Source organism: Scomber scombrus, chromosome 10, assembly GCF_963691925.1.
Source record: "Scomber scombrus chromosome 10, fScoSco1.1, whole genome shotgun sequence".
In the NCBI taxonomy this organism is placed as follows: domain Eukaryota; kingdom Metazoa; phylum Chordata; class Actinopteri; order Scombriformes; family Scombridae; genus Scomber; species Scomber scombrus.
This window is the reverse complement of record NC_084979.1, coordinates 8809773-8836910: the sequence shown is the minus strand read 5'-3', so window position 1 is coordinate 8836910 and position 27138 is coordinate 8809773. Positions and strand designations below refer to the sequence as shown.

The 27138-nt window shown below is 38.6% G+C and overlaps 1 protein-coding gene across 1 annotated transcript in view; it reads left to right on the top strand.

Moving 5' to 3' along the window:
- Positions 1–3198: 3198 nt before the first annotated feature.
- Positions 3199–27138, top strand: part of cfap74 (cilia and flagella associated protein 74) — a 45520-nt gene continuing 21580 nt past the window's right edge. Inside the window, exons 1-20 of the mRNA XM_062426611.1 lie at positions 3199–3292; positions 3387–3468; positions 3815–3982; positions 4897–4995; positions 5107–5211; positions 5825–5998; positions 6309–6419; positions 7268–7370; positions 8075–8232; positions 8441–8654; positions 8764–8919; positions 11578–11736; positions 11863–11981; positions 18379–18445; positions 19660–19749; positions 20048–20233; positions 20571–20694; positions 21910–22025; positions 24013–24135; positions 24239–24360. Coding sequence (XP_062282595.1) covers positions 3199–3292; positions 3387–3468; positions 3815–3982; positions 4897–4995; positions 5107–5211; positions 5825–5998; positions 6309–6419; positions 7268–7370; positions 8075–8232; positions 8441–8654; positions 8764–8919; positions 11578–11736; positions 11863–11981; positions 18379–18445; positions 19660–19749; positions 20048–20233; positions 20571–20694; positions 21910–22025; positions 24013–24135; positions 24239–24360 — 2570 coding nt within the window. The remainder of the gene's footprint in view (positions 3293–3386; positions 3469–3814; positions 3983–4896; positions 4996–5106; positions 5212–5824; positions 5999–6308; positions 6420–7267; positions 7371–8074; positions 8233–8440; positions 8655–8763; positions 8920–11577; positions 11737–11862; positions 11982–18378; positions 18446–19659; positions 19750–20047; positions 20234–20570; positions 20695–21909; positions 22026–24012; positions 24136–24238; positions 24361–27138) is intronic.

The following is a 27138-nucleotide window of genomic DNA, read 5'->3' as shown; positions in this document are numbered from 1 at the left end:
CACACAGGATCTGTATACCAGTGGGACATAAACCATGATATACTTGAAATCTATATTCAGCGTCACAGACACACTAAATCCAGAGATTGTAGGAACATTCTTACATTTACCTTATAATAAGACTGGAAGATATTGCATGTTGAGAACCATGGACATTACTACAAGATATATACAGTAAACCAATGACAAAAGTGATTAAAGGGATATTCAAGTGTTTCAGTATCTTTCTGACAGTCATTGGAGAGAAAGATTTACATAAGAATTGTCAGAAGTGATTCAGCTGATAGAGATATTCTGACTTTTAGAACTTATATGGGTCAAGCCCCAAATACACTGGATGCTACAGTCCCCATAGTGAATTAAATAGTGTCTTCCATTAGACACTCCCTGTCAAATTTCACATCCCCCCATTTGAAACGTAGGCTTAGATTACGTCATCAGTGCCCATTAAGGTTGAGGAAAATAGGCTACAGTATGTAATCCCCATACTGTGGACAAAGTGGGCATTTTTGAACTAAATCAAAATTTTAATTAAGTACAGAAAACATCAATAAGTCGGTCACCTATTTATATTAACATAATTCTAAACGTAATTCTAAACTCTAACACTGCTGTTTGCCAGTGCAGTTGTCTGTGTTTGTTCTATGGTGGATTTTCATCATGTTTCTCTCTTGAAATATCCAATCTGAGCAGTGCACCTGATTTCTGCCTCATGCTGTGTTGATTGTCAGCTGACTGACTGTATTCACTTTACTGTGACCCCACATTTCATGCTGTGTTTATAAATATATTTCAGTAATATTAAGATCTCCGTGGGAATTATTCTATGAATTTTCAAGGGATTTATTCTAGAAGAATTATATGGATCCACAGGGTAATCTCAGTGAGGATTTTAATCTCCTCTCAGTCTGATTAAACAATCATATATAGAATTAAGAACAAGAAATGTATTCTTCATTCGGTCACAATGTGCAGGCTTTTTTATTATTTCCCTTTTTAAGTGTTTGGCGCTGTAGCGGGGGAGTAGTTCAGTGAACCTGCCCTGCTTTCTACTGCCTCACCCTGGGGAGCGGACATCGTCCCAGAGTCTCTGCCTCCCACCGGACCTTCCACTTGGATTTATACTGCGAGTTCTAGTGACATGAAGATACCAGGCTACTGTACACGCTGCAATGCACTGCATGTGATTGTATTCTCTGTGTGTCTCTAACATAAACTATTTCTTATTCCTTCTTTTCCTCTCACCCTTGTGTATTCTCTTTCTCCATCTTGCTTTTTTTCTCCTGATGATTTATTCTTTATATCAGCTGCTGGATTTGTTTCCTTTGCTTCTCTCCATTTGCCTTTTTATCTCCGGCAACACACACACACACACACACACACACACACACACACACGCACACATGCACACACGCACACACACACAATCAAACTATTTATTTATTCAGTCTCCCATGGAGATACTACAGTGAACATTCCCGTATCACAAGATTTCAATGTTATAGAACTCATTCACTTCTCTCATCTCTCCTCCCCTAAATTAATCTTCGTCATTACAGTGAATTGAAAGAGAGCTTTATTATGCTAAATAAAAGAGAAGCTTTCCAGCAAAAACCCCACTGTGCAATACTGATCAACTAGAAATTAATGTCTTTTTCCAGTGTAAATCAGATACAGTATCAGGCATGCATGACAATAGATTTTGCATAACTCACAGATTTATCATTGTTTCTGAACCAATTGAGACATTTTCTGCTGAGTTTGGTTTGACAGATAGCAGATCAAAGAAATAAACCCGTGTTGGGGGAGGAAATTATAGCAACGTTGAAAGGTAACAAAAGCTGGAAATGTCACAAGATCTGTTTAACTAAATAAGAAAAAGCAAACAAACATAAAAAACTGTGAAATGCTTTTTTTTCCTTTAATCAGTGCAGCAATTAAAAATAATAGCTTTGCGTACTGTTCTGGACTCATCCTGTAAGCCCCAAGACAAAATAAATCATAATATTTATCCATCCAATGAATTGCTAAGATGTAATATAAATCATAGTCACTGCAGATTTTGTGATACTGAAACTGAAAATATAGATCATCTGTTGTTTCCATTGTATATACTCTGGGACATCCTTTGAGGATGTAACTGGCTGCCAAACAAAATCCAACTACTTGTTCCTCTCACAAGAGTAAATATTGTGCTTGGTATTAACATGAAGGACATCAAGAAGGTCTTGATATTGAACAACCTGGTACTCATCCATGCATCTAAATGGAGGAAAATTAAATCCTCTTTTTTCAGTTTTTAAAAGGGACATTGAAGATCATCATCTCTGTGCCAGACTAATGAAAAAAAATACGCAAAGTCTCTCCTCAGACCTTATGAAGCCCTGAAAATATCTGATGACCTCTAGAGCAACTATAGAAAAGTGGATTTGTTATTTATCATGAATATGTTTGTTTTTTTAACTTTATTTTATGTTCGATTATTATTTACGTTATTATGTTTATTTTATATAAGTTAAGTTATCCCTCTTATCTTATGTTTCTTATCTAATGTACCTTGTATGTTGGGTGTTCCCTGAACGTCTCAGTGACGTCATGTTTCGCCCCTTGCGTCCCGTCTCCTTGGAAACACTAACAAACATGGCGGACTAACTTTGGCTGTGCCTGTGAGGGGGGGAAAAGTACATTTGAGAAGATTTCTTGCCAAGAGAAGTAAAGCTGAGCTGAGTGAGGTAATGGCATAATGTTTGTTAAAAGAAGTTATCATTTTAAATGTGCATTAGCTTCTTGTAGCTTCCCTAGTTTAGCATATCTAGGTGCTGTGGAGAAAACGAGACGCTAGACTCCATTAAGAAATCCACCAAATGAATGTTACCTTGCTTACTGCTAGAGTCACACGCCTCAGAAATATGACTAAACGTGTTCTACAATTCACTGACAACCATTCCTCAAATCGGCATACATATAAATTACCAAGTAATATTTTAAAATTAAATTTTAACCTGTTAAATGAGACCGGCAGTTAATTCCTCAATGTGTGACAAACATTAAACTGTTGTCAAAATATTAGTTATGTTAAGATTCAGTACTGTTAACGAATCCCCACGTCTGCCGAATTAAAGGAGTGGCTTCAAACTTTTAAAGAAGATGTCATGCCTTCTCATACTATTTACCTGTGTTATTTATAAATAAGGTGAAATGGACCCAGAGGACAGGGGGAGTGCACCTGATGTGACGTCACACAGGTGTGGACAGATTGATGTCGACACCAGGACAGATGAGGACATGGAGGGTGAGTGATACATCGTGATGCTGCCTTTGTTTTCAAAGTGCTACTGACACTACCTTCTTCAGTTTATTTCACCATGTTGTCTATTTGATCTTAGTTTTAACAGAATGTAGATCCTTCAATGACTCTGAAGATGAAGAATCAGCCCTTCCTCCTGATTTGGAGTGGATAGATGAGTTGTATGAGTAAGTATTTCTTGCTTTTCTGTGAATAACATCCACTTGGACAACAAAATAAAAATGCCTATGTATTAATCCTTAATTATGTTATTTCCCTCTCAGTATCTAAAACATCACATCAGTGTGACTAAATGTGTTTCTGAATATGAGGTTTTAATAGGAAATAATAAAGCTCAGTTTTCTGTATATTTTCCAAAGTGAATTCATTATATTTCCTACACAATAAACCTCAGTACAAACACCTCTATGCTACTAATGGTATTTTTTTTATGTATGTACACACAGATCATAATACATTAAACTTTACTGTCTGTTTAATGTAAATGTCTTTTGCATCTGGCCCAAGAGAGGACGATGATGATGATGATGATGGTGATGATGACCTTGCGGTTGCGGACGACCATGCTAAGAAGAGGAGCTATGCCGAGACAGCACGGATGTTCAAGCTGAGACGAAACCTGGACCAGCTGGACTCCTTTTATCAACAGAAGGAGCACGACGTGCTGAAAGCCAGGTCTGGACCCTGCAGCCAACAGACAACAGACCCCAAGACCTACAGTAGCTCCTTAACCTAAATAGAGGTCCCCGTGCCCTTCTAGACTTCACTGAACCCTGAACACATGACACAGTGGAAAAATAGTATTTTTGCTTTTTTATAGTAACAGTTTTTTTTTACATTACTAAGAAAATATGTAATTTCTACAATCTATCAGTTTCTGGGAATATTTTTTTCCCAACATCATTCCACTTTCACAGGTCTTTCCCCTCTTGCCCTCCTCCCGCAGGGACAATCATTTCTGTACCAATTGATTCAGCAATTTGCTGGAAATCATTTCAACCGAAGAGAGAACATTTCCCATAATGTCCTCTCTCTCCACTTTTCTTCCCTCTTTTTATTTGTCTGCACTACGAGCCATTAAGCACCCGATGAACTGTGATGCAGTCCCGAGCAAAAGTGTCTGTCATTTTCCTTTAGCACAAGACATCAAAGGTCAGCGTGGAGCTGTACTGCGCTCTCGTCAAATATAAGTTTAATGGAACCTTAGCACACCAGTCTTTTAACCAATCTGCAGCTTTTGTCACATGCCATGTGTCATCATTTTCTTTTTCATGACACTCTCTTATCCCAGTCACAGATTGTTGTGTTGCACGCCATTAGACTGCAAAAAGAACATTGGACAATTTAGAGTTGTTGAGGTGTGTGTGTGTCCACTCTCAGCACTCCAATATCTTCATTAGATTGCCTTGTTAGCTGACAGAATTACCTCCCTTTTGTTGCAATGGCCACAAGGAAATCCATTAGCCTGATGTTCTGAGCACACTGCACTTTAACGGCCTCGAAAATGTTCCCTGTGATTGGCTTTGATCCTGGATGTTTCTGTGTCGACACTTGACTTGTCTCTTTTCTCTGGTGTTTCTTATTTCCAGAGAAGAGCTTAAACTTGTTCGTCAGCACATTGAAAGTTTGTTGGAGATGAGAGATAACTTAGAGACAGAGATAGAGCGACAGAAAGCAGCAGACAACAGGTGAGTTTAAAATGAACGCTGCCTGCTCTGTGCTTTATACCTAAACATTAGATGTTTCTACTGCTTTGCCCAACCTACATGTTTCCACTCTTTGTGTATTTTATTTGTCAGTGTGGCAGTGATTCGTTTGCGAGCCCAGCATAAGAGGCTTTGTCAGGAGCTGCGGAGCGATGAGGAGATGGAGGCCCACATCAACACCGAGCTGAAGCAACAAGAGTGAGTCTGGAGACAGGGGAGTAGCACTTTGTGAAAATTCGAAGCCCCCTCATTTATTTCAATGGGATAGTAGAATTGACACAGTGGAGGTGCAAACACAAAGGGCTCTGAACCTGGCTGAGCTTTTGCTGTAATGCAAAGTGGGTTTTTTTACACAGTGCTGTTTTTAGTGGTAGTAATAAACACTGTTGTCTTCACTAGGGGACTTTTACTGCCAAGCAAGCAACTGCAGAAAATGTTGAGTTTGCATTAATGGCATGCTAACATCTCTAAACAACTGTTAGCAACAACTGCTACTCTCTTTCAGTGATGCATTATCTTGTGTTTCTGTTTTTTTAAATTCAGGTTTTAGTTGGTTGAAATAATGCTCAGCCAACCAGTCCAGGATTTAGATATGAAAGAAAAACTCTTTTTCTTATGTTAGACTTTTTTATATCAGAAAAATCATTTCAGTGTGCTGAGGTGCAAGAAATCCTCCCTCATTCTGCTTTGAGGAATTGCCAGTTTATCTAAAGGAAAATGATTTCTCCTAATAGTCTGAATACTGTTTTATGTACACACACTCTCAGTCTTGTTCATACGTGCGTCTTATTTCATCTATCTCGCTCCTCAGACTGGAGCTGAGTGAGGTGGAAGTGGAGCTTGGCAGGTTCTCCTCACTCCGGCAGGAGGTGCACGAGGAGGAGCAGGTCTTCCAGATCCTTAAGGCCCAGAAGGCGACGACGAGGCTTCAGCAGGAGAGGAAAGCCAGCCAGAACCTGCAGCTCAAGCAGCAGCATCTCAGGAAGTAGGGATCTTATCCATTCACACTGAATTGTTTTGTGTGACCAGTAATCCTCTTTTAAGCATACGAAATTGAGAATTAATAATCTCAGCATATAAACAAATTAAGAGAAGTTGTAACATCTTATTTAAGTGAAATTCTACTATCATACACGTCACTGAAGTGATGAAGCAACATAATGCCTTATAAAAGTATTATTTGCAGGTTTTTATTGTACTTATTCTTCTTATGAGAAGCCTGTAAAGGAAATCAGTAGCCATGTAAAGGGGGATATGTTGTGTTTGTATAAATGGATGTGATTGTGTTTTAATAGTAAACAGGCAGCCATGCTGAAGACAGAGGAAACTGAAAGTCAGAGGAAAACTGATGAGAGCCCAGCGCATCGCAAGATAGCTGCCAAGTACATGAAAAAGACCATTAGAAGGTAATCAGCTTCTAAGCCAATAAACAGGGCTGAGAGTGGTACAATAATGTGGAGTATCTCACAGGACTCACTTGAGAGTTGACACATCCTATTGATCATTCACTCATACTGGCAAAAATGTTTTAAGCATGCTAGATATGAAACTTGAAGGAGCTCAAATTCATAAAGCAATGTTCTGTTCTAGACAGTGAATAGCTGATCAAAACAGAGCAGTAAAGAAGGGATTGAAGTTAGTTGTGATATTTCCTCAAAATCACTAGCTATCTAGAGTTTTAGAAATGTAATATAGTTACCATGTGGTCCACTTCAAAACCTCGTGAATAAAACAAAATCATTCATAACTGATGCAACACGTACTGTCTGTGTATCCCAACGTCCGACAAAGTTCATTCTTCTGTTCTATAAACATTCTATGTTAGACAATTAAAAACACATCAATAAGCAACAATGTAGCTCAGGGTGACATGTTCCTTCATTATGATGACTGTGGGAACTGCATTATAGTTTAGTTTTAGTCAATCTCACATCGGACACACCTTCCCATTGTTTTCAATGAGAAAATATGTTCAAACATCTGACTGGAACTGTACACTGGTACCTAAACATCAGAATGCATGCAGCATCTACCACCTAAAAGGCAAAGTGAATTTTCTTGTAGAAAGAGACTAATCGGAAGGTTAACGTTGACTTACAGTCATTAACCTGAACACTGCTCAGCACACTGCTAACCTTGGAACTTTCTGTATTATAGCAAAGCAAAAATCCCAGGAATTACTAACATATCTGTTTTTCTCACTGTGTTATATTTGAGCAGTCACACCCTTCATGATTGCCCCCCTTTCATTCAGGATGCATCAGCTAGAAGCTGAGAAGGAGCAGCAGAACAGGGAGTTACTGGAAAAGAGGATACAGGCTGTCAAATCACTGAAATCTAACATTGCAGCCACCCAAGTAAGACAAAGCCCCCTCCCATACTGATGCTTCAGAATAATGGTTGTTTTAGCAACGATGAGATGCACAGGCCTTTGCTCCATGTATTATTAACATTTTCTATAGCTCCCACGTCTACAAGTGCATTATATGATCATTCGGTAGTATGCCCAACCTTTTATGTAGAATCTATATTTATTCATGCATTATATACTCATAAAGCTTTAAAGACATAGTGATACAACGCTGCCTTATTTGATTTGCGCTCAGGCATCATAAAAGCAATATAAGCACATTGTGAGCACATAACCAACATACACATGTGTAACAGTACAGTAAGAGGCATGTATGAAACTGAATAAAATGATCCTCATTGTTGTGAACATTGTCATCATTTATTTGTAATGATCAATTAGAGGATATAAATAATACATTAAGATTTTATTAAAGAACCATGTATGCTCAGTGGGTCAGAATCAGTAACATGCGTTATTAGTGCTGATATATTGTCATTATTATAAGTACTGTAATAAATTATTACTGTATATGTGCATTCAGATTTTAAGCATAGCATGTTTTAGGAGGATAACACTATGCGATTAATAGTCTGAAGTTTAGGAGAAAATAGCTCTGTAAAATCCATTTCCCCTACTTCAAGTGATCAGTTCTTCATAAGGCTGCATGTTGTCAAATATAGCCTCATCATTCTGGTGTTGCTTCTTTAGGAGAACTTACGGATCCAACAAAGCAGAGCCAAAGCAAACACCCAGAAGAAAGAGCAGCAGCTGAGACAACTAAGAGAATCCCTGCAGGCCCAAGGAATCAACAGTATCCGCCACATGTACCAACAGAAACAACTAGAGGAGATAAAACGAAAACAAGAGTACGTCCTCTCCTCTCCTCTCCTCTCCTCTCCTCTCCTCTCCTCTCCTCTCCTCTCCTCTCCTCTCCTCTCCTCTCCTCTCCTCTCCCACATGCATGTCCTCCACTCCCACTCCATGCAGCAGTGTGTGGGTGTTTTTTCTCGCTGTGTGCCGAGGAATACATGACCCCATTTCAGTAATGCAGTGTTGTTGATTTGCCCTTCTCAGGGAATTTGAGCAGAAGCAGAAGTCAAAGAGAGTGGAGATTGTAGACAAAATCCTAAAGGAGGAACAGCTGGTAAAGAGGAGAGCTAAGCAGCAGGCACTGCTGCCTAAACCCTCAGCTACTGACAAGATCTCATCTCAGAGGAGGGCGAGAGAGAAGCTCTTGTACTACCTGGATCCCAACCCCCCATCAGCCACAGAGGAGAGAGCCACAATTGTGAGTGGGTCATAACATCTGAGAAGCCATTTGCGAAATGACTATGAAGAGATTGAGTGCATTTTCAGCAATTATGACCCGATGTGTGTGTGTGTGTGCATATGTCCAGCAGTTAAGAGAGTTCAGCGACATCAGCAGCTCATCGTCAGCTTCCTCTGACCTTGAGGACCTGGAGGAAAACATCCAACAGGAAGTGGACCACCAAGGCCTGGATGACAGCCTGGCTGAGCCTGAGTTCTCTGGGCTGTGGGACCAGAGCAACAAGGTGCACTAAAACAACATCACTGCCAGCCAAAAGCAAATCCCTTCAAGCTGCTAAATTTAAACCCTCATAAATCATGTCCCATTCACACTAGGAACATCATTTTTCTATGGATGTGCTTAGTGCACATTTTTCAATAGATTTCTCCACCTGCACACTGAAGTATGTTCTCTGAATAATTCCACTGAAAGTCCATATGTCATTGATTTGAAATAGTTGCGTAACAGGTTTCATGTAAGCACAAAAGCTGATCCATCTGGGTTTTCTTTCACTGATTTAATCAGGCTGGTTGAAAGTTGGGGGTTTGAGGTTGCATGAGTGGAGAAAAAACACAGGTTCAATTCCCAGCAGTAGTACCTTTGGCTTGTTGGTGTATTATAATAAACAATAAACCTGCACTAGAGATTCCTACTAGTTGGTGGGGGCATGTGCATGTAGGGTGGGTGGTATCTGGAGGGTTTGTAGCATGAACCTCCACATCCTCACAGTGATGCTCAGCACTGGCAGGTGTAAAGAGAGACGACGGTGCATCAGAGAGGTAGCATGTCTGTCTAAACCCTCCCCAGGTCAGGATGTAGGGAATTTGGGAGAGCTTGAGTAATACAAGTTTTGGAGGTTGGGATTTATATTTTTGGATTGAGTTTAAGCAGTGGGATATTATTTGTATTTCCAGCTGCTGGACTTTTATAGTTAGCATAGTGCAAGTGGTTTTCCACCAAAAAAAAGCAAAAAAACAACAACCTGCATCTGTTTAGTTAAGCATTTAACTGCAGCTGCTGCTACTTTTACATTTCATCTGCTGCAAAATGATAATTTCCTAAAATAATCCATTTATTAAAACTCTTTATTATGAGGATAACAATAATACACCTACTAACAACTGATAATAACAATGATGAATATCATGATGATACAACAACAATTCATCATCATCATCACCATGCTGCAGATATAAGTTCAGATCAAACCAGATTTTAAAGGTAAGAATCTAGTTACAAAGAGTTTACCGGTTATTATATTGTATCTCTCTATGTGATACACATTAGTGTGCCTGTAGCAGTGACTGTCTGGTGTAGTCTGAGAACATTGGAGACCTCTTTTTTCAGTTCTCTTCACATATTTAATTGTTTAAATTTGTGGTGTAGTCAAAAGCCCAAAAAACTCAAAGCTGTATATTAAATATGTGTGACTTAGTAAGCAACAGAGTAAAAGACAAAATCTTTAGGTGCTATTTATCAAGATTAATGTGCTTCATCAGGACTGTATGGGTGTGGTTTGATCAGATCTGACTTACAGCAACCAAATAACAAACTGCCATCAGATTCTAATTCAAATGTCTCTAAACTGTGATTGGTGTACTCAAGTAAGTGACATCACCCTTTTCCAAATGAGCCCTGCCCACTTCAAACCAGTGACAAAAGCACAAAAAAATAAACAAATAAATCTCTCTCCCATCATCATCCCATCACTTTAAGTGATTCTCACAGCCAGCAAGTGTAGTCTTGATCAGTTCTATGATCAATATGTAATCAATCCAACACCATCATATTGATCACATCAGAGTTCGACTATAGTGTCTCGACCTTAAATGATGGATAAAGGGCCTTGCTTAGTGGTTGCTAGAGGCAGGAGTGGAGGTAAATTGGCTCTCTGTCTCATTCGGCCCCCCTGTACTCACAAAATGTGGGACGACAGGCATCACTTCTCATTGTGCTGGTGCCTTTGAGGCCTCAGAGCGAGCGCAGCGTTACAGACAGAGCTCCGAGCAAGTGGCAAGTCAAGTGAAAGTGATCCCTCTTCCCCTAACATACAGATCAGACTGCCATTATCAAAGGCTACTTCTCAGCACAGTTAATGGCTGGTACGATAGATGAAGCACAGCAATGTAACAAACTTAATGAGACGATTCCAAGAGGAGGAGGAATGTCAGTGTCACTCCACAAATGTAATAATTGCTTTACAGTAGAGAATGAAACACAGCAGACATGAAAAAGACAAAGCTATCAAATGTAAAACTGCTCCCCGAAAGACACTTTTTAACCTTTTATCATGCAGTTGACCTCTTTTGTTTATCCTTTAGTAGCTTTAAGGTTGGAAAAATGATCTCATTCCACACTGTCTGACTGCATCGCATGTATTCTGTGACGGCTTGTTCCGACTGCCACCATATATCGAACCTCTGTGCTATTTTGGTGCTGTCTGAAGTAGCACCCTTCATCAAAACTGTCAAGTAGTGAAAGCTGGTATTGAATTGTGATAAGATGTATTAGATTTGGGAAGAGTGCTTGTGTGGCTGCTTTTGTTTAGACTACATTTAACATTTTAGAACTTTGGCCTTTTTTATTAAAAGAATAAAAGCTTTTGTAGAAAAAGATGTTAATACTAAGATTAATAAAAGTCTCCTTTTTTAAACTACAGCAGACTAAGCCTTTAGGATGTGCATCAATTTAATCTTAAATTTATTTCATAATCCTACGTTTTCATATTCAATATCTAATACTTCCTGCTCCTTTCCTCTACGTAATGCTCTGTTCTATATAAAGAAGCATTGATCTGTCAGTGAATTTTTGAGAGTGTTATACTACAGTGACGCAATTGTGCAATCTTTTAGTGATTATTTCTAATCATTTTTACCAGCTGTTGTTTCCTGTGTGGTTATAGATGCCCCTGAGTGAGAAGACTATGTTGACGCAGACTGAAGTAAATAAGGAGGAACATGCAGAAGCCAGCAGAAGGTCCAACATACCATCTAAAAGAGTTTGTGGAAAAGAGTTTAAAGGGCCTCCCTTCATCAGTAAACCTGAAGTCATTCATTTCAAGGTATTACTCTACTGATTCTGTTAAAAAACGTATGAAGTGTAATGTGTGTTTTCCTTGTTTCAAGCTATGTAAATCTAATCAACAGTTGATCGTAGCAACAGACTGACATAAAATGGTCTGTTTTAGGACTTTGAAGTGGGGAAAACATATAAGAAGAAAATAACCCTGACCAACATCAGCTACACCACTAACAACTGCAAGCTCATCGGGGTCTCCGCTCAGCTGAAGGACTTTATCTCCATCAAGTAAGATTTTTTACTCTGTCAGCAGTTTGTCAAATAACAGGTGACAGTAGTGACTATGGTGTATTGCACATGGGGCCGAACCACAGTTAAAACATACCATAGTGAGGATATGCAACATCTGAAGTGTAAAGAAGTGATGTAAAGTTGTGACAGCTTTCATCAGTTGTGGAACATGAAAAATCAGGAAAAGCCAGAAAGTAGATCTTTTGTTACAATGTTTTTTGTCAAATCAAATGTGTATGATAGAATGCTAGATTGCTTTATATATAACACAAGTACCATAGGTTATTAAAACCAAGTATTCCATCTCATTTTTACCAGCTATAGCAGGGGTATGCTATTAAAATTCACTGAGGTCCAGTTTGTGAAAATGTCCTTAAGTGAAGATCCAGAACATCATAATGTCCGTGTTATTTTTCAGTTCCTTGAAGTAGCATTGTAGTTACATCAGCACCTGTGTCTAGTGGGTAGATTGTAGACTGTCAAATAAATACAGTAGAATTCATTTATTAGTATTTACACTGAACTTGTGGGATTCAAATAAATAATAAAATAAATAAAATAATTTTCTTATATCAAATAAAGATGCCATTTTAAAATAAAGTGCATTACAGAAAGCTTTTGATTGTGCTTCTTAAATATAGTGCTTAGTTTCAGAAAAATAAAAAATAATCCCTTTTTTCTTTTAAACCAAAACCATAAACTTAATTTCACATCTAATAACTTTATAACAAAACATCTCAACACATATTAATTCTTTTCTCCGTGTGTATCTCACTGACAGTTGAGTCTCTCCGCATGTCAGAATGCACGGATTTGATGGCTGATTAGCGTCACGTGAGAAAATTGGCTAAGCACAGTGGTCACATCTGCTCATCTATCACCACTCAGGAATTCAATACAACCACTTCTTGTCATTTTAAAAGACGATGGAGTGGACCTGAAAGCAAAGCCTGTCCTCCCACATATGGACGGCAGCTTGGATCACCACGCTCACAGCTCCTCTTATGAGACTCAGCTCAGTGAGTCAGTCTACGTTTCTGCTATCTCCTTTCTCTCAGCCTGCCAGCAGCCCACAGGCCGAGCAGAGATGCATTGTTCTCCAGGTCACTCGCTGTGTATCACTTTCCCATCAGCTCCCCCGTGACTTGATGTGGTTTCTTGGTTTCGCTTCTTTCTGCCTGACTGAGCGAAGTCTTCCAGGCTACAGCGTAGTCCGCCAGAAACCACTGGCGCTGTTCTGGAGCCTCGGTGCTGGACCACTTGTCTGAACATATCACCTTCCAATACTCTATTCTTAACTCGCATGTAGCAAACACGAACTTTAATACCAAACGCTTGAATTCACACATACTGTATACTGTACATTATACCCACTCACTCTCTTGTGTCCCCCTTTCATGATTGTTAGTCACAACAGCACAGCCGATATCTCATTAGATTTTTCATGATTATATATATTTTATTTGCATGTATGCATATTTTAAAATAGACCCAAATGATGAAGAGAATAAATCTGCCTTCTGTTAGTTGCCTTCATTTAATTGATTAATACTACATCACTAGATACATCCACAGTCCCTCAACAGAATAAGAGGATTTATGTATGACGAGTAGCTTTTTGAGGCTAGTCCTGATCAAAATACTACTTCACATGCTGCTGAATGACTATCTCCCAAAATACAAAACTCACCTGATGGTAGGCAATCATTTTTAGAGAGAAAATAATGTGAAAAGTTACAAAAACACAAATTACTAATACAGAAAAAAAGTTATAATACATTAAAAGGAAAAAAGGAAGGAGGGAAAAAAGCAGGATTGTAGAATTTGAAGCAATTGTGGCCTATTTTAGCTTATCCAGCTTAAAAAACAACATAAAACAGGACAATTCTTGTCTTTAACTACCTTTTCTCTCCTTGTGTTTTCTATCCCATAATTGCCTTAAAATAAGGATACAATAAATTCAATATCATGTTTACAACTATTACTACTGAACTTATTTAAACACTGTAACTGTAAACACCACCATAACTGCAACAGGATAACTGACACAAAAGTATAGGAATAATAGAGTTTGGGGTCCACTAAATGTACATTTTTAAAAATAAATATTTTTACACAAGCTGACAGTCACCTGTTTCTGCGAGGCCACGTTATTGTACCTGTCTAACACCCTCCATCTACTATGTGGTGTCTGTCGTGTGTAAAACATGCGGCTTATTCACACATTAAAGCCTACAATATTACAATCAGTCGTGACAACTACAGAGCCCTCATGGCTAACCCAGCAATAAACATTAGCACAGCAGCAGAGAGAGAGCAACATGAACCAGGAACACACTGGGTATTTTCACACCTGCCCATGGTTCCCTGTTCGCCCCCTGAATTTCTAAAAATGGCTTCCCATCCCTCTACACCCCCCACCCAGCGTAGGTGCATTTGTGCCAGAATGGGCTCTGCTGTATCTTTTCACTACTGGGACAAAAACCACAACATCCCATGCTTGTCAGAGTTGGTGAAAAGCCATCATATAGAAGCTGTGTTTTTACAATTAGTGTCACTTCCTAGCATGTATTGCAAATAACTAGCTGAGAGGAAGACACCCCCCTGTGAACTGCATGCTCCTGAGCTGAGCTGTGAGATAAAGCCTAGGACTGTAATAAAAATGATGGCACTTGACAAAATCTGAGGGTGCAATCACACTAACAGTTTGTTTAATTGGTACGAATCATGCCAGAATGAGATACATAGTCTCAGTGCATCTAGACTATGGAGGTTATTGCAAATTTGGTGCAAAACAGTTTGAGGAGCATTAAAAAAAAGGAGCTTTCAAGTCCAACTGAAATTATATTGGATGTTTTTTCTTGCTACAGCAAACAGTTGTCAAACGTTTTGTACCCAATACACAACAGACCCATGGAAAACTGAACATGCATAAATTCAATTTCAATAGGTCAAAAACGTTCCTACCCTTAACAGTTCACACCCTTAGTAGACATGTTGATGCATAGATCTGAGACCCAATAGAACAGGTCCCTACCAGGACCAAACCAGAATGGATAGTTTTAATCTAGCCTGAATTGGGTCTCTAAAGATCTGCTGTACAACTTGCATACCCTGTGTTCTTTTTGAGAAAAAAAGCGAAAGTATCCCAAACACATTTGTGTTTTACATTATTTTTTAATATACTGTGTGGTTTCCTAAATTGTATTATATTGACAGTGACAATGACCAACAGCCAGACAACAGCCTGAGACACAACACAAGACAGCTATGTTTGTGGTACTGTGTCAGCATGCTAATATGCTCACAGTGCTGAGGTTAACACTATGATGGTTGGCGACATTCAAATTTGTATCTGATGATGGGTCTAAATGTCAAGTCAGGAGATCTCTAAGGTCATAACAGATCATCATGTGGGAACATGAAACACCAAATTTCATTTCACGCAAGACCATAAATGTCAACCAATTGTGGCGCTTGAGGAAAAGTCAGGTGATCACCAGAGACAGTACAGAATTTACCCACTGGAGACTATGAATGTCTGTTCAGAATGTCATGGCAGTCCATCCTGTAGTTGAAATAGTTCAGTCTGGACCAAAGTTATGGAACAACAGACCAACAGACTGACATTTCCATCCCTAGAGCCACGCCACTAGCACGTCTAAAAGAGCCTCAGAGTTTGAACGCAACCAACATTAGCCTCCTAGCGTCTTGGATTGCTGATGTCAGTAGATAGCTAATTAGCTAGTCAGCTTTAACACACAGAGTTTAAAACTTGTCTACAAATGTCCACATCAGTTAGTTTATATTCTAAATCTAAATCTATCTCTGTAGTTCTTATACCTCCGTACCACTGCTTACAGAAATCTTTGTAAGTCTACAAACCAAAGTTTGTTACCTGAAAGAGAAGTTTCATCTTGTTTGACCCATTTTCTAAGTGAAATGGTCTATGAACCTATTGATTTTCCGGAAAGCCTCTGTGACTGTGAAATAGATAGAATCCTGACAGCCATAAGTATATTGCTGTCATGTCCTACTGAGACCACCTAGCTCAAAAAATTGGAAAGGGGCATTTAATATTATATCGAGTGCCTGGAATCTCTCAAAAGAAAGTTTATTCTTATGACTGAAAACCATGCTGCACTAAACTGAGCTCGTTGTTTTATTTATCTTCTCTGGTAGTCCACCAAAGAAATAATTTCACATAAGCATCAGTCAGAACTGCAGCTGGGCTTTATATCCTCTGATATGTTCATGTTCCTTTCTAATTAGAAACAATCAACTCATGAATTTGCAGTAAATCTAATGTTGGTTTTGGTAGCTTGAATACCATCATTCTTATCTACCAAGTACCAAACAAGAAAAACAATCTCTAAGGTTTGGATAAACTGATCTTTGGGACGCTAGATATACAGTCATTCCTAAAACCTAAAAGTATTATGTTGTAGCCACCAGATGTAAAGAGAACAACGTTACTCAAGTAATATTCACTCACATTGTCAGAGATTTGATGCTTCACTGTCTGAATTGCTGTCAGAGAGGTTATGAGTGTGAGGGTGTTTTAGCTCTGTTGAGCTGAATAATGAACTGAGAGTGCTTATTGATCTACTGTAGGAGGAGCCAATGGGGAGCATCTAGAATATATGATAAAACACACTGCAAAGTCAGTAATAACAGGCAAGGTCCCCGCTTCATCAACTGAGTCTTCTGCAGTGGATATACTGTACCGTATGGCCTCATTTGCAGCACTTTATATAGAGCTCTAGCAGGCTTTTTCCAACATTGCCTCACTCAGCATTTAATCCCAAGTGAACTGTTCTATTTTACTTCACGTGTCTTTTCATACTACCTATCTTCTGGCAAGGACAAGGCGAATACTGCCAATACGGAAAGGAATTAGCCAATAAATAAATAAATAAATAGCGAAGTGCAATGTGACATTTATAATTACCACCCGAATGATCAAACCAGGTTGAATCCTTTCATGCTCGTCCAGGTCACAGTGGTGAGCTGTAAGGCAGCGTCAGACAGGAAGGAAGTTTTTTCACCTCACAGCTGGACCAACAACTTCAAAAAACTGGCTTAAACCAAACCTAGTGGTTCATTCCTCACTAGAGTGGATGGCAGTATGCACAGATTATTAGTTATGTTGTAATTTTCCATGTGAACTTTCTATTTTCAAGTGAGTACAAATATTGAGCTTCGGTAGTTTACGATACATTTCTCAGAGCTCACCCAGTTGTGCTGCAGTTAAAACATCCAATGAAAGTTTAACCTAGTCTATTGATTACATGTTTTGCAGCTAATTATGATTAATATAGTAACAGGTGGTAACTTTGTGGCTGTACTTTAAATGTTTTTATTATTGCATGCAGTCTTACAGTTATTATGTAACTGTTTTCCTCAATAATATATTAATAGAAGTAGAAACATAGTATTCGTTCTCTAACTCTTCACAGAGTTTGAAGAACTGTCTTAAACAAACTGAACACTCAGCTTTTGTCTCTTGCAACCCTCAACCTAAAACGTCAACAAAATACGTCTCACAGTCTACACATGAAAATCAGTTACTGCATGATGGCAGTCATATTTTAATTTTTCTAACTTTGTAACAGGATGAAATCATTACCTAATGACAGTTTGGCATCCTTCTATATTCTCGATCTGTTTCCTGATTAGGCTCAGAGTTGTATGTTTCCAACATTTTGTTTATCTATTGACTTTTGAGAATCCCCCCTTTCTTCCCTGGCTGGCTGCCTGCTATTTTTATATTGATCGCCCTTCCTCTTGTGTCTCTAAGAAGTTTTTCAAGCTCCTCAGGGCAGCATCACGGTTGGCGTAAACATGTGCTGCGAGATACACATGTTGCTTTTAAAATAGCTCACACTCTTCACGTTTCTTTTCACGGCTGGAAATAAACTTTTGGTTTCTGCTACGGTTTGTAGCACAACAAAATGAGATTTGACTGTGAAATCAAGCATTCTGTCCCACTCTGCAGTCTTTCTGCGTGAAACAATAGCCTGTATTCTCTTTGTCTTCTTAGCCGTGCAAACTGAGCGGCTGGTTGACTTTTGACCTCTGCTTATCTACATGCTCTACTCTCAGGAGAATTATCATACTTCAGCATTTCATCTGAAGCTGCTCATCTTTTGTTAAAAACAGCATATTTCTACTGAATAAGCCTATGTGTACATTCTTAGAAATGTTTTCTTTGAGTCTCATGTTTTATGTTATTACTGCACACATACAGTACATGTAAGACCATGCAAAGACTTGCATCTTCACACCATCAAACACTGCTTTACATTATGTTGCTCATCAAAAATGTTTGTATTAAATATTTTACACTGAGTGATGCAATCTTTGTCATGACTGATTGTGATTTGTGTTTCAGCTTTGAGTCTCCTGGTTTTTTATCACCTGGGATGTCCTGTGACATGCAAGCTGTATTCCAACCTATGGTTAGTAACTATACCCCTACTCATAGGCGTCAACAGTGCACGTTACAGTTAGTAGATATTGTGAGAACTTCTAAAAACTTTAGTGTCATTGACTCCTTTTTAGTCTGCCGTGTGCACCAGGAAAAACATGATACAACAGGGGATGATATTGGCTCATCACACCCTTGTTCACTCATTTAATACTCCATATATAATATACACTCTGTAGTTTACTCAGTAATGAGCAGTAAATTGAGCTTATGTCAGTCATAATGAGCATACATTCCATGGAAACTACTCTTATCATTCCATTGAGGATTTTTTGATGACACTATATAACAGATAAATCAAATAAAAATGGCAGAGGGTATATAAGGGGTACTTTACAATAAATAGGGAGCGATTTAGGTCACAGTCTGTTTCTTGGTTCTGAGCAGTAACTTCCTGGAATCTAAGATGGTTGCCAGGCAACAACTCCCAGCCAAGAATAGTCCAATAGTCAATAACTGCAAAACAATTAACATTTTGGTAGATTCAACAAACAAAATAAAACATATTGAATAGTGAATTTTAGAGTTTTTTAGGAGGTGGATTTTGCTTCTGTTGGATTGATAGATTTTTGTTTCCCTCTTTTTCCAGTCTCTGTGTTAAGCTAAGCTAACTGTAGTCTTATGTGTAACAGACAGACATGAGAGTGTTATTGATCTTATCATCCAACTCTGTGCCAGAAAGTCAATAAACATATTTCAAGTGAAATCAACATATGTAATATTTGGTTGTACATCATGTGCATTAAAAGAAGTCTACAACTCATATGACCCATTGCTCATGGCATTCACAAAACAACGCAATGGAAAACTCAGTTTACAGAAATTCTGTGCCTTTGCATATCTTTTTGCATACATACATGTCACTAATTGGCCTTCTTATTGCCATTATGAACTGTGCAACTCAACAAGAGGCACAGAGGGACATATTCCCTGTAGCATGCTGTCAGAGTAATAAGATGATAATCTAATCCAAAGACTTTACACCTATATGTCCTTGTGAAAAAAATGATCACCCTATACTGCTTTAGAGACAGTTAACTCAGAAGTGCAAGAGCCCTACAGGTTGTACATACAGGTTACTACTAATTATAAGTCATCACTCAGTCTTATCTGGAAAATAAAATCCATGCTCTCCATCTGCACACTTTCACACCACTCTTTCACACCACTATCTGATCCCTGCAGATCAATGAGGACCTGGAGGGAGAGGTCCGGTTTGCATCAGCAGCGGGTCCCTTCTCTGTGCCTGTCAGGTGCACCATAAAGAAATGTGATGTAAGTAGTGTGCTGTATCCAACCTACAGGAAATAGTGTGTTGCTGTGGTTTTGGACTGGTAATAATGTAGTAATAATAAATATAGGGAAAATAATTATTGGTTAAAAATGTAATTAGTCAGACTGCACCTTGTTCATCTTACCACAGAAAAACAACACTGTCTGACTATCTAACCCAGTTATACTCTGTATCTTCTTTAATTCATGTATGTGTTAATGTATGTAAAACTATGTGCTCAAGCTGGCAGCTCTTCACAGCTGATGCTTATTACTGTGTGTGAATATATCCTCACTCTAGCTGGAGGTCGACACTCAGTTTATTGACTTTGGCACACATGTGGTGGGCCAGACTATTTCACGGACTATCACCTTGACCAACAAGGGTGCGCTGGCCACCCTCTTCAGCCTGGACACTTCAGCGTGTCTCAGTCCAGAGACTAGCCACGTCCACATGCCATCCCAGGTCTCTGCCAACACAAGCCAGGTGAGACTATGGACCTCAAGAGGTGCTGTTTCTTGGATAGTCTGAGGGAGTACATTTGATTACTGCTATAAATTAAATGTTGATATCATAAATAGTTGAATTTATTTACTTAATAATGCATGTTCTACTGCTAATATTCTGCACAACCCAAAAGTGCTATAACTATTGTATGGAGGTGAAAGTGATAAAACCTCATGATACACATTTTAATGAATATGTGCATGTGATGGACTGGAGTGTATCATTTTACATCACATTTTACATAAAGACAGTCATGAATTAAATTTAATGTAAAAATAAATCAAATTAATGTGCGTGTTTTTTTGGTTAACAGGAGGAAAGCAGTGAAAATAATACAACATGTGACAACCAGAAGAGCTCTGCATCCATGGACACTGGAGAACTCCAACTAAAGCAAGAATGTCAGGAGCTCTCTGAGGCATCAGAGAATGAGCCACCATGTGAAGCAGGTATTATATACTGGACATGTACAGACAGCGGCACATACAAAATAATCCTGTTCTCCGTTTTTCTGCATAGGCCTGAACCTGACCAAATATGTACTTGCATCCCAAAACCTGCCTAGAACTGCCTCTTTCTTTCTTCCCACTTGGCATCAAATCAGTCAGTTGGAACTAAAAAGAAAGACCTTTTTTTGTGTAAATTACATTTGAAAATAAACTTTATGCCTCAAAGCCTCCTGAAGCCGTTAGCAGAACAACCCTGAGCCCATATACCCATCCTAAAAGCCACTCTGTTCCCTACTAAATATGTTTGTGTACAAATATTTTTCTCTGCCACATATGGTATTTTCACTGTTGTGTTCCAAATACAGCAAGTGACTCATCCTTACACCACAGAAAGTCATTGGAAACAGTATTGAAAAAAAAAGTGGTGACCTTTTTATTACTTACGGTAACCAATATCCACAATCTTTCTGTAATCATAACCCAGTGTTTTGAGATGCCTTAACAGAAACATACATATATTATTCATAAATATATTCATTGACAGTTTTTCAGACACAGCCAATAGTTTGCTGTCATGTTGATAAAAATGTCATCTGAGCAGCATTACGTTACCTACAAAACAAATTAGCCAGTGCAGGTTTGTTGCGTTTGAGGTGAGTGATGACTGATAAAAACTCTTCTTTGTGGAGGATTTTTCTCATCTTTCTGTTCACGTAAGGACGTTATGAGAACACAATAAATGAACACACACACACACACACACACACACACACAAAAAGCCCAGGGTTCACCTTGCTCACACAGCCGGTGACAAGGAGGCATCTTTTCTTTAATCTTCATCGCTGCACTCAGCACTTTCTTCCATTGATGCTTTGATAAGCTGTTCAGTGTTTTTCCTCTGCTCTGCTGGCTTTGGAAAATACTGTGTTGAAGTGGCTCTGTCTCTTTTTTTTCCATTGTTGGGAAAGACTGTCTGATCTTGGCTATTTTTATAGGTTTCTGATGTTACTTTCTTGAGGGCTGAGGCTCACAGTAGTTTATATTTGTGCCAGTATTTGTTGTTTTATGTCACGGATACCCATACAGGATCCACAGTGTTTTCCCTGTGTTGTTTCTGGTGATTTGGTATCTCCTCATGGCAGGTTGACTACTCGTCCACACAACAGTAAAAGTTATGTTCTGTTTTTGCTCTGTGTGTGTTTGCAGTGTCAGAGGATTCAGCTACAGGTCCAGGAGTGATTCCTGAGGCTTATGTGTTCTCCGATGTGGATGCCCAGATAAATGAGACCTTATTGGTCTCCATTGACATAAGTCTAGGAAATGTAAGTATTGGTGCAAATACACAGTCATGTCTCATAGAAACACCATTACTTTCAGTTTAACCGGTAAAATGAAGATGAATTAGACATTCATGAAGCTTGTAAAAAAGAATCCTCATAACAGAATGTAGACATGTCATTAGTTAGTGGCTTTTTTAAGGGTTATTTAAGAGTACCTCAAGTTCATTGCATATGGTGCAGTTTGACAACTTAATAATATGACAATTGTTGTCTATGGGGAACCCTTAAGCTTAGATTATTCTAATTATAAACAATTTAATTGAATCTTTTACAATTACACATGAATGTTTTAAATCACATCTGCTAGGAGTTGTTGTTTTGTGATGGGTGGAAATTAACATTTTTGTCCCATTAATGTCCATTTCAACATGCTCATTATTTAAACCTACAATATAACAGTGTTGAATAGTTTGAGGGTGAAAATATATGTGAGTTTGTCCTAAGGGGAGAGTACAAGGGTGGAGAAAAACCATGGGGCTGTTACACTTAAAAGGTTTATGCCCCCGGACTGTGTATGCTCATTAAATTTCATGCACATTTGCTTAAAAAAAGGAACATTTTAACTTAACCCTCCCGTTGTGTTCCCATCAACCATGCAACTTTTGTCCTGCCTGGTCAAAATTCACCCGGTTTCACTTATTACCACAGGTTTTACACATAGTTTTTGGAAATTATGGTCAATACGCCTCATTTAAAGAAACTATACCTCATTTTCTTGTTAAATTAAAGAGTACAGTCCAGACCTGCTGTATGTGTAAAGTGACTTGAGATCACTTTTGTTGTGAGTTGGCGCCGTATAAATAAAGATTGACTGATTGATTGTCCTCTCAGGTCAAAATTGACCCAAAGACAACAGGAGGGTTAAGAAAGTTCCATGGGCTCATTGAAATCAAAAGGGTTCACCCTCTTGCTAGCATGAATCTGCTTATTAAATTTCATAGTAAACTGCCTGTTAGATTATAGGAGTTTTGGGAAAGGAACAAATATATTGATGGGTCCATAATCTTGAAAGCAAATCTGGCCATTCAATTTTAAATTACATATGGATTAAAGTGTTCATGAGTGGAACATTTTGACCTGATGGTGGCACTAGACAAAATGTCAGAAGTCACAAAAATCACATAGGAAACATCCTCCCAGAACCATGAATAGTAGTTGTTGAGATTCTTGCTGAAGGACAAGATGTTGATCGATGACTGATGATTGCCATGCTTGACCATGCTAGTAGCAGTGTGTTGGTATGAAAATGGTCAAATCTGTATCTATGGATTAGATTATGTATCTGTGGATTGTAGATTAGCAGAAAGACTGCTTTGTCTCTGAAAACAGACAGACTAGGATCTGTATGTAAAAGGACTGCCTTGTTTTTTAGCACTGATGCTGTTTGTGCCTTGTGGCCCAGTGAAGTTCTGGAGTTGTTCAGGGTTCATTACGTCTCTCTAGTGGGGGGCTAATGGTGCATCCCCTCTCCCTCTGTGCCTGCAACAGCTGTGTGTATTGCATGTGCCTGCACGCCTGCAGCTCGATCATTGTCATTTTGACTGATACTTTCACATTGTGTTGTTGAAGGCTGGTGTCTGAAATAGCGGATTATCCATCAAGTTATCATGGTCCCACAGTATTGAGTCAGTTGCTGAATTAATTTTTTTTCTTCCTTTTGTTTTTTATTATTGTTTACACAACCTTGATGCTTTGTAGTTGAGCAGACAACCCTATCTGCCTTTCCCCATAGTTTAACGGTTTTCAAAGTTCTGATTGATTTCAACTCCCCCTACATGGATCAATGGCTTGCTTCCATGAATAAAAACAGTTGAACTGTATGGCCTGTGTGCACTAAATCACCCTCTAAATTCAAACACAGAAGCTCAGGAAGCTTATCTAGTCATTTTACATTTGTCCTAAGAATATTTCTTAAAGATGCAAACTATAAAATTGAATATTTAAAAATCCAATGTTTACCCATCTATAGGTGAGAGAAGGAGAGGTTGGACCTTTTGAGAGCATCAAATTGGAGATTGTTTTCACTCCGACTATTCCAGGAGAATCCAAACTGGACTTTTACATAAAATTCTCCGATGTCACCAGCAAAACAGTAAGACACAGCTTATTTATCATCTTGTGAATGTCATGGATACATACCACATAAAGCTAATTCTTTTAAAAGTTTGTGATTGAACATATATTGGTTGAAACAGATACCCATCATGGTGAGAGGTGTGGCAGTCAGCCTCCCTGTATGGGTGGTTCAGCCTAGCATCGACCTGAAGATCTGCATGTTTGACCGCCTCTATCAAGACAGTATCATGGTCCAAAGCAGGTGGGTCCAAGAGGTTGAGTGGTATGTCTGTGCTGTGCCCTGCTGAACCAAAAACCCATAGCCTAATATGCAAGAGAGGGACCTGCTGTAAGGTGAAAGTGAAACAGGGTCATGGCTACCACATGACAACATAGTGATTCTAGCCACTGACACACAAATGTTGCACTACTGGTAATATATTGCTCCTATTTTCTGTATAATCCTGACAGTATTTTCATAAATAACACATTTATCAAATAAGACATGCATTGTTTAGTCTCAAAAGCTCAAAGTAAATTAGTGGAAGCAAACAAACAATTAACTTGTTAGCTCATTTTCAATGTCATGTTAAACATCAACAATAAACTCAATCCACCAATACGCCGGAGATATTTAAACAGCACCTCAGCCTTTGTAATTAAATCAATTCTGTCCCTTGATGTTGTCCAATTGGTTTACACTAACACATGTCCTAACCCACTGCCTTGTTTAACAGGAGGGAAGCGAGAAGTCATTTAATACCATATTGAAAATGATGGTATGTGGTGTGCCATATAGTAATTAAAAACATTAGGTGTCCATATGTTAATGGCCAATTTACACAGAAGGGTACCCCTTTATTTTACCCGTCCCTTAGTTTCCTAATAATTTCTTTAAAATGAATTAAAATGTCTTTGTTACTTTATAGGAAGTTTCTTGAACAAGGTTATGTAATTTGGTACTGATTGTGAATAAATTGGAATTGGTACCCGTGGTGAGTGCCACCTAATTTATTTGAGTTTTTAAGAATGAACCAGGAAATTATAAAGTAGTTGCATAATAGAAGAGAAGTTTAATAGAGTTTGGGTAAAAGCAAACTTAAAGCTTGGCAGTGGTCTGAAGGTAAAAGTTCTGCACTGCAGGCTTAATCTTTTTTTATGCTCAGCTGTGCATAAGAGTACTTCCTAAGAAATAACGGTCATATATTAGTTAATTAGATACCTGTATAATAAAATGCCTTTGCAATGCAGACACCCTAGTAACCAAATAATGCGTTTAAGTTCAAATGAGTCATAATAACTGATTAATTTGTGTAAACAATGACAGCGTGGTTCTGTCATGCATGCTTCTGCAACAGAAGAATCACTTTATTTGATCAATTTTGGAACTGATCTCAGTTTTAGGTAAATATTGTTTTCATGTACAGTAGAACAGATGGTCCAAACACACACACGCGCACACACACACACACACACACACACACACACACACACACACACACACACACACACACACACACACACACACACACACACACACAAACACACACATAGACTTACATTCATTTCCTGGAGACTTACACTAACCCTAACCATAATCTCTACTTACCTGACCCTCACCTTAACCACTTACCCAGAAATCAGGATTTTTCCCCAATTGGGCTCACAGCTTTTGTCCCCCATTTAAGAAGCCATCAATAATTGATAAAATACACACATTTTAAAGAGATCCTTAAAATGTTTGCAAAAAATACACTATATTTAAACAATCATTATGAAGTTATTAAATCATTAGAATCAACTACATTGCTTCCATTATTACAGCATTATTTGAATAGGATAAATATTTATTGATGAAGTTATTGTAATGAACTTAGTGTTTTATTATTAAAGAGGCTGTGTAAATCCCTTAGCCCAATGAGATGACAGCGGAAGTGAGTGGAGCATGTCATAGTTCCATTTTATTTGTTGTCATGCTTGAAATCATCCTTGGAATAGAGTTCGGAAAGTGGCACGGACTGCTGATGTAGCACGCTGGCTTATCTGCTGAATGCAATACTAAAACTCCCTCACATACTCAGTCTTTGCCAAAACAGGCATTTTCACAGAAATACGGCTCATGGAAATCCCTTAAAATTGACAGGGCCAGCTTACTTTTCAGCTCGCCCAACATAAAACTCTCCGACGAACTAAGCTCACAGCCAAACTGTGTATTGAGATATCCAACAAAAGTGACATAATAAAAAATTCAGAGATGTATTAGAAGATAAATATACCTAAACAGAGGATGATCTATGGGACCATGCAGTAAGCTCGCCTCCCCACAATCCTCTTTGGTCCATACAGTGTCATAGAATAAGAGTGAATCCTTTTTGATTATGGATGTGATACATTATGATGCACACGGGGGGGTTAAGAATACAGTGGGGGCAGTAAAATTTCTAGGCGTGTGGTCCACCACCTATCTAGTCATTGTGTCACATCATGTGGGGGAAGGAGTGCATGTGTGGGGGTGGGGGATTTGTGACAACTGCCATCTGGTGCGCTGGCACACCAGCACATGTGACAACATGACGATGACAGCATCAGTGTGAACGGCGGCTTTTAAAGTTTAAAAAAAAAAAAAAATGCTAATGCTTGCACCGGCAAACCATGCAATATGTCACTCTGCTTCCAAGACAGTAATTTGAACACAAAATAGCCTGGCAGGCTTTTTGAGGAAACAATAAGAGAGCTGCTGCTTTCATCTTACAATTTGTCACTTTTTCTTTTGAATAGATGAGTAGATATCCCACAAGTCCTCCTTATTTTGTGACAGATTTTTCAGAGAACAGCACAAAGCATAATTGAAAATGTCTCTTGTCTGCAAGCCAGTGATTTGAATATCACTCCTACTAATTGAAAGAATTTTTAAGAGGCTTTAAAATGTGCAGTGTTTGACTTTTGCATGTGAGCCAGTGATTGGAATATTCTGCGCACAGTTGGCAGTTTTTCTTGGGAACAGTCTTTCTTCTTTCAAACCTTCCTTCACTGGCACCTG